The sequence below is a fragment of the Astatotilapia calliptera genome, chromosome 5 (genome assembly GCF_900246225.1).
Source record: "Astatotilapia calliptera chromosome 5, fAstCal1.2, whole genome shotgun sequence".
Classification (NCBI taxonomy): domain Eukaryota; kingdom Metazoa; phylum Chordata; class Actinopteri; order Cichliformes; family Cichlidae; genus Astatotilapia; species Astatotilapia calliptera.
Window position 1 is genome coordinate 21145318 of NC_039306.1, and position 8479 is coordinate 21153796.

At 42.4% G+C, this 8479-nt stretch overlaps 1 protein-coding gene across 1 annotated transcript; it reads left to right on the forward strand.

Annotated features, from left to right (window-relative positions):
• Positions 1-1008: 1008 nt before the first annotated feature.
• ip6k2b (inositol hexakisphosphate kinase 2b) lies at positions 1009-6829 on the forward strand. Its single transcript, XM_026167997.1, has 5 exons — positions 1009-1450; positions 3666-3897; positions 4009-4169; positions 4276-4451; positions 4557-6829. The coding sequence occupies exons 1-5, from the start codon at positions 1237-1239 to the stop codon at positions 5148-5150; spliced, it is 1377 nt and encodes a 458-aa protein (XP_026023782.1). The 5' UTR covers positions 1009-1236; the 3' UTR covers positions 5151-6829.
• Positions 6830-8479: the final 1650 nt, after the last annotated feature.

Below are 8479 nucleotides of genomic sequence, written 5' to 3' on the forward strand. Positions count from 1 at the left end.
CTGATGACTGATGACACTGTGTGTGTCTTTCTTTCAGTGCATCTCTATTTTAGGTCTGAACTTGGGTCTCACGTTGCCAGCCCAGTGTTCATCTAAGTATAAACTTAAAGACTGTACTTCTGAGGTAATTTATAAGAACTTATGTTGTTTTGGCAACACACATTTCAGCCCTCACACGACCCATGCATGTTAATGGATGGTATGTGCAGTTGAAAGTTGTAAACAAGGAAGTGATCTGTATGATCTGTTCCATATGAGGGAGTAGTTATTAACTTCTTGAGCTCCTGCTTTAAGGCAAATGCTCTCATTCTCATCTAAAAAAGATAAGAGCTTTTTTTATGTGAAGCCACCTGAGCCACCTTCCCTTATGACATTAACACAAGCAACATCTAGATTTCATACCCATCTCATTTGTTGTGTATTTCACTCATACACCTTTCACACCTTTGCCCTGATCAATGGGATGTGAAAAAGTCCCCCCAAAAAGAAAAAATAATCAAAGAGGTATAGTGTAAGAACAATTTGGATTTCCTGCTTGCTTTGGTGTTAAATTCACTGCTTATGTTTGGTGCAAATTAAAATAACAGGACTTGAAAACTGTAGCCGATCTCTAAAGCAAAAACATCGATGAAACCTTCAAGTACAGCAAACTTTAAAATAAATCTCCACTGTTTTGTTTTGTATGAAGCATTTTTCATGTTCTACCCTCCCCCATGTTTTCTCTCCTTCCTCTTTGTTTGCTTGATCCTCTCCTAGGTATCTCGTCTCCTCCCAGCGACAGCTGCGTGTTTCTGATTGGGTGATTTTGGAAGAGGGGTGGGGCTTGCTCACTGCTTCTGCTGTTTTCTAGCAGGCGGATCAGCCTAGCCGTCAGTTTCGGTAAAAGGAGGCGACGAGTGTGGTCGCTGCTTACGCTGCTTGAATTTCTTCAGGCAGCTTGTAGGAGCTTTATAATCATTTTTTTACTAAATGTACAAGCACAACGAACATACCGCTTAGTCGGTGAGCCTTATAATTTGCTCTGCGGGAAAGGAAACTAATCGGAATACGGGATTTCGTCGTCCTTCCTGTTCAGCCCTTTGTTTTTTACTGCTTCGGTCAAGTGGGAGAGCAGCAGCGCCCCCCTGTGAGCGAACAGGAAACAGCCTGAGGATAGGGAGCCAAACGAGCGGCCGAGCCTCTTGCCTCCCGTACGACGTGGGCCCCCCCAGCTCAGCTGTCCGATGCGGGGTGAGGATGAGTCCCGCTCTGGAAGCCCTCATGCAGGCGGAAGGGACTCCTTATCCCGGAAAAGGGGTGATGCTTGAGCCGTTCGTGCACCAAGTTGGGGGCCACTCTTGTGTGCTACGGTTTGGGGAACAGACAATTTGCAAACCCCTCATCCCCCGAGAACACCAGTTCTATAAGAGTCTCCCACCAGAGATGAGGAAGTTCACCCCTCAATATAAAGGTGAGTCTGTGCATCCCAAATATGAACTATTGAGCTGCCCGTTAGAGCAGCATGCATCTTTTAATTTTCTCACCTCTGTGCATGCGTTATATAAGAGCCTCATGGGTGCTTTTAATATTGCATTGCAAAAAAACAAAACTTCTATTACATGAAATTTTGCGCTTATTTGCCGTTGCAATACCTTAAAGTGCATTGTGTACACAACAACACTACAGAATGTATGTTGAATATTTGTAAGCTGATTGCATTGGCTTCAAAATAACTCACGTTACATTGTCAGTCATGTTGGAGCCTTTGGCAGACACAGCTATCCGTTTTCTGGCTATATCCCTCATGTGTAAGGCAGGGTTTCAAGTAGCGTCAAACCTAATGGCTTGACTTCCTGCCAAGAGAATGAGTAGCCAGAGTATCCAGAGGTCTTTGACTGTGTGACGCTTTTAAGGCAGCTATAGTTTCAAGATGCGTATTGGCGGGCCACGGCAAATCTAAAATAACTGCGGCAGATCACCAGAGTAATAATTTACAAGTCATTTGAGGAGATTTCCAGGTCTGGTTTCAGGGAACGACACGCATAAAGACTCACACAGACCTGAAGCAGGAATGCTATGTTCCCTGGTTGCATTCAGTCTCTCACAGTTTCCCCTACAGACAATTACACCTAGTACATGCTGATACGGAGATCTTCAGGCAGAGATCTTTTGACGTGATGTGTGGTAACTGAATCCACGGCCATGCAGCATGGGGCTATAAAAAGGTCCTGGATATGGAATGGGATGTGAGGAGCTAATAGTATAGTAGACGTCTGGGGCCTTCAAATGCTCAACCCCACTAGCATTTTCCAGTCTTACATTTCACATTATGATGAGAGACTGGGAAAGAGCTGTGTTCTTCTAAAGGAATGTAAGGTTCCTTATCCGCGATTGTAGATAAATGAGTCTCAGCAGTATCTGATGATTTAGGGACATCTTGCAGTGGAATACTGGATTAGAAACATTAAGACTTTTGAGCAGATGTAGATTAAATTTATAAGTTAGGGGTCACTTATGTTGTGTAGAGGATACTATATTGCAATTTAATGTCACGACAGTGACCTGAAAAAAGATTGGACAGGAACGTTTGTACTTAATAAAATGATATTGATAGCAATAATAATGTCTAAGTCAGTTTAGCCCTACTCCTGTACTACATTCGATTTGCGCAACTGGGGCGCAATAATCGCGCACTTGATATACGTTTATCACAAATTTATGAGCCTTTTTATTGAAAGAAACTCGGAGTGACTCATAAGTTCCTTTGCTGGCTGCAGTGGTGTAATGACAGTGCAGTGCTGAGGCACACATTCCTTCAGAGGCGGGGCTTCCTGCAGACTGATGACGTCAGTGCGCATGACATAAGTCAAGCCTCCGCCTGCGTAGAAGGATGGCACCCATGATCCCGGGGCCTGCCATTTAACATCCAAATCCAGTGCCATGTTATTTGCATGGCTGTTTTTTGTTGTTTGTTTTTTGGTCATTGTAATAAACTGTCATTTAATTTTCTAATTCAGTGGCTGATTTGTAATGACTCCTACTGCTGCTTGGTTTTGGTATCGTGTTTTGTGTCATGTAACTTGGATGTTACATCCAGATCTAAAACAGTTCCTCTTGAACTGTTTCGACCACATCCCCTCCCTCCTTCCTGTCTGTGGTTGATCTGTTTCGGCCTTTGCAGCTGTGATGTTTATTCTCAGTGCAACACCTCCCCCACTCTGCCTGCAATACTCAGGTCCTTGTAGGGAGTTTTATTTTGGGGGGGGGGTGACCCCGGTGGCTTTTTGCGGGTCATGTCAGAAATTAGCATTGGCATCAAAGGCCTTCCAGAAACATCCATTAGTCCATGAGTTTATCAAATTGTGTTAATTATTACTAACTGAAGCCCTCAGAGCACAATGTGGTAGTGCATTTGAAATATGAACTATGTAGATATACTTGCTGCTTAATATCAGTATCTATATTCTTATCTGTGTGTCTGAATCATTATGATTTGACACTTTAAAACTCTATCATGCTTTAACTACTACAGTGTTACATTTTCTATCTCTTTTACTCATGGTGGATCATATAGTTTTCTTTGTGCAATTGCTTTTTCAAATTGTGAGAATTTGTAAAAGTAACAAACATGAAGATAAAACCTCTCCTTCTATTTCTCTCTCTCTCTCTCTCACTCACTCTCTCAGGTGTAGTTTCAGTCAGTTTTGAAGAGGATGAGGAAGGGAATTTGTGCCTCATCGCCTACCCCCTCCACAGCGAATCAGGGGACCTGGAAAACAAAGACCCCTCAACAGACTGTGAGCCCAAGAGCAAGATGGTGAAGTGGAGCAACAAAAAGCAATCCCCTTTGGGCCCTGAGAATGACAACTATAGCAAAGACAGAGGTAGACACAGTCGTAAAGAAGACAAGATTATGAGGTAAGAGAGCACCTTTACTGTTTCACGGAAATAAGTCATGTTGAAGATGTGTATTGTTATGAAGCTCTGTAGCGCTGAAGCTGATGTCTTTCTTCGTTCTCTGCTCTGCAGTTATAATCGTGATGAGATGCAACAGCAGGCAGAGGTACTTTACTTTAGCCTGGAAAAAGGCAATGTGGTGTCACAGATCAAACACAACCCCTGGAGTCTCAAATGTCACCAGCAGCACTTACAGAGGATGAAGGAGAATGCAAAGCACCGTAACCAATACAGTATCCTTTTACCACATGCTTGAAGATATGAGAATTCTCAGTGTCTGCTGAAGTGGCTGAAGTGTTCCCTTTTTTTGCCATGTGATCCTTGACTCTCCCTTTACAGAATTTATCCTTTTAGAAAACCTTACATGGCGCTATAGAGTACCGTGTGTCTTAGACTTGAAGATGGGAACTCGTCAGCATGGAGATGATGCATCAGAGGAAAAGAAAGCCAATCAGATTCGAAAGTGTCAACAGAGCACATCTGCATCTATTGGGGTGCGACTTTGTGGCATGCAGGTAAAGTATATTTATAAATGAAACCATATATACGTGGGGGGGGGGTTTTGTATTTACTTGTTTATGTGCCGCTGTAGTGCTTATGTTGCTGTGTGACCTTTGCAGGTGTACCAGTCAGAACCAGGCCAGCTGATGTTCATGAATAAATACCATGGGCGAAAGCTGACTCTCGCAGGCTTCAAGGAGGCTCTCTACCAGTTTTTCCACAATGGGCATCGCTTGCGTCATGAGCTGCTGTCTCCAGTGTTGCGGAGACTTCGCGAAATGCAAGCTGCCCTCGAGGCCTGCGAGTCTTACCGCTTCTACTCTAGCTCCCTGCTCATCATCTACGATGGCGACCCTCCCAGGGCTCCCACTAGACCTAGACATAGAGGTGGGGAGGAAGGTGATGAGGATGAGCCATCTGATGAGGAGGAGGAGGAAGAAGGTGCCTTTGGTTTCCCTCGCTCCTCCTCTGCGGGTGTCGGCGCAGGTGTGTCCGGAGGGAGCAGCAACAGTGGCGGTAGTCGCTCATCCCACAGCGCAGGAGAGGCTAGTAGCCCTGTGGTGGATGTACGCATGATTGACTTTGCTCACACCACCTGTCGCCACTATGGAGAAGACAGCGTAGTGCACGAAGGCCAGGACAGTGGGTTCATCTTCGGCCTCCAGAACCTGATCACAATCATCTCTGAGCTCGAGGATCACAGTGCAGACTGAGGCTGGACTTTAGTCAGCATGGTCTAAATTTTAAGCGTGGGATGAGCTCACTGAGCTGAAACCCTGCTACACCAAGATGCATTATCCCTATGCCTATGTAGGGGTCTGCTTGGTGGGAACGTTGGACGCCTCTGCGTGAGGGGATAGTTTCAATGGTGGTACCTGTGGTCTCACTCACCTGCCAGAGGATTGGGCTGCCTGTGCCCTTTTTGCACTTTTCAGAGACTGCTCCTTTTTTTTTTTTTTTTTTTTTTTTGTAACACATGATAGGAGAAGTGTAGTATGAGAGAGGTCCTTCAACAGAGACTTCTGTAGCATCCTAGGGCTCTCTTCCCTCCTCTCGCCCCCTGGTACAGATACAGTTCTTTATTGTTAAGTTCTCTCTGAGAGAGAAAGCCTGAGGCAGAGAACATTGAAGCTGTAGGTAACTAGAAACCTGTCGTGGTGCTTTACCTGTGATACTTTTTTTTCCCCTTGGGATGTCGCTTTGACTGCTGGTCCCCAACAGCACAACACAATCATGGGGAAGCTGATTGAACAAGCTGACCTTGGCTGGCTGGGTCAGCAGCCTTGTAGCAAATGAGAAGCTTGCATCAAATAAGGACATTTTGTGTCTATTAAGACCCTTATATGGTTTGTGTGTTCAAGTAAGCACTTGGATTTACACTTTTTGGTGGAAGAATATTATTTAGTTCAATAAGAAGGGATCTGCCTTTTTCAACAGTTGTTCCCCTGTACTTATTGCCTATAAACAAAAGACTTTTTGGAAAGGGAATATTATCCTTTTTTTCTGGTCATTATCTTTTTCCTCTTTTTCATTCCTGAAAATTTGACTTGACAAAGAGAATATATTGATAAAACACTAAAAAGACTATAGACTATTTATTTCAACGGATTGTTAAAAATGTAAACAAGTACATTCCATATTACCACTATAAATGTTACGTCCTTCTTATACAGACTTGGATTTCTTTTGTTATTGGAAGAGCTCTCTTATATAACTGTGTGTTAACAGTATCTTGAAAATAAAGGCATTCATTGAGATAAAATTCATTGTCTGTGGTTTGTGTTTATAGTATGTTTGGGGTTTGAATTTCAGAAACAAGTATGGGTTATGAAATAGATCGTGAGGATCCTAATGTGTGCCAAAAACTGTGTACTTTTGACTAATAGTGGTACTTCCAGTTCCCAGTTTTGATTTGGGAACACAGACACCCTCTGCCAGTGTCAAGATTAAATCTTTCTTTTTCGATAAAGGATGTGGTTAGAGCTGGATCAGGTGACCCTGAACGATTCCTTAGTTACGCTGCAATAGGCCTTGGCTGCTGGTGACTTCCCAGGATACAATAAGGTTTTCTTCAGTCACCTCCTTTTACTGCATGTGTTTATACACTGCTGTGAATTTCATCACTAGTTATTATTAAACTCTGGCTGTCTCTCCTGAAGTCTGTCTTATGTTCTGTGTCCCTCCCCTGATCAGCAGATGGCTGCCTCTCCATGAGTCTGGTTCTGCCTGAGGTTTCTTCCTGTTAAAAGGGACTTTTTCCTTCTCACTGTTGCCAAGGCCTTTCTCATGGGGTGGTAGGGGTCATCTGATTGCTGGGTTTTCTCTGTATTACTCCACGGTGTTTACTGTACAGTTTTAATCACCTTGAAGTGACTATTGTGATTTGGCGCTATATTTAAAAATAAAAATAAACTAAAAAAAACAACAACAACCTGAAATGAAATTGTTTGTGTTGACTATCATCTGCATTTGAACTGGAGACATCATATTTAGATCACAAGTGAGGTCATGTGTGAGGTATTGGATGTTTTCATAGTGCACTTAATGTTCCAGTGTGAATGAATCAAACTTGAAGCTGCACTTCAATACACCTAAGGCTGTCAAAGATTGAGGAAGACGTGACTCATAATTATCAGTAAGAGTCATTTGCTGAACTGGAACTGCTAGAATGGGGAAAAGATCAAATATCACAATGCTGAAACTAGACCTGCTGTAAAACTGTAAAATAAGGAATCAATGGTGTGGAAAACATGCGTCTTTTTTTTTTGCACCTGATACTATGAGTTTTTCCATCCATTATCCATTGTTCATATTAGGCAGGTACAAACAATGCTTTCTTTTATGAAAGTAACATCTCTCCTTAATGCTGTATAGTACAAAAAGAAAGGAGTCGTTGTTTCAAAGAAAAAGCATGTTTTCATACTTGAAAGTGTAAACGTAACTAAATAAAGTGCAGTGTTAATGTAGCATAAAAACATTAACCTTCACAAAGCAAACAATTATTTTGAGTTGAGACCATGTTGACAAATGACAAACAGTTTTTGTGCGCAAGTTGAACTTCAAAGGATCATTTTTCCTAAGAGAGTTCACTAAAGGTGTGAAATTGTGAACATAGGATTGCTTTTTGACCACACAGAGACAAATGTTTTTTCTCTGAAGAAGTCTGGGATTTTATGAAAGCTCAATTTAGTTGTTAAGCTCGAATATAGGGAAAGATTAAACCACTCCTGCCTTAATCGTGATGTGATGTGAGTGATGAACCTCATCCTCATTCTGATAAAGGTTTCAGCATAAAAACCATTACTATAGTACAAGTATGAAAATATCAGACACCCTCTGTTTAGACAGAATTAATCTGTGGGGGTGGGCAATGATTTTTTCCAAGTGGCAATAAATAAAGCAAAATTGAGTTCAGCTTAGTGGTGCAGCCCTCAACAACAATGCTAAATTCTCATCTAGCTTCTTGGGAAAATTAATTGGCCACCCTGACACAGAAAGCTTCCCTGAGAACTGGCTTTGGATTTTTCCTTTCCTTTCGCAAGTTTGCTTGGTACGGCAAAAACACAAAGATTGCTTACGCTGCATGCGTCACTGTTGTTACAGAGTTCATTATTAAGCAGTTTAGTTAAGGTTTTTGGCACAGTTGCTCTTTGGCGGTGACATTGGTGACTGATCTGCACAAAGCTCAGATTACAAACTTCTATTCAATAACAGTTCCATAGTGATAAGCAGGAAGAATGAGAAGGTGTTGCCAGCAGCTCAGATTAGTATTTTCTAACATACTGTATGTACCCTAAGCTCCACAGTGAAATGTGTTGCCTGTTAAAGCTGGCAGCTTTGTAGTCTGCCTAATCAGCTTTCTAGTGCTGGAAAAGAGTGAGGAAAGTATGGCTAGAATTTTGACACACCTGCTGGAAGGGTTGAATGAAATGTGACAGAACAACTTTGTATCGACGTATAGCAGGTACTGGTTTTAACCTTGCAACAACCTGATGTGAAATGGGTGGAGAAAGTTAACACGAAGAGATGGTTTAATCTATTA

Coding starts and splice junctions, on each gene's coding strand:
- ip6k2b (XM_026167997.1), top strand. CDS start 1,237: ATGAGTCCCGCTCTGGAAGCCCTCATGCAGGCGGAAGGGACTCCTTAT. Junction 1,451..3,665: donor GTTCACCCCTCAATATAAAG/GTGAGTCTGTGC, acceptor TCACTCTCTCAG/GTGTAGTTTCAGTCAGTTTT. Junction 4,170..4,275: donor AAAGCACCGTAACCAATACA/GTATCCTTTTAC, acceptor CTCCCTTTACAG/AATTTATCCTTTTAGAAAAC.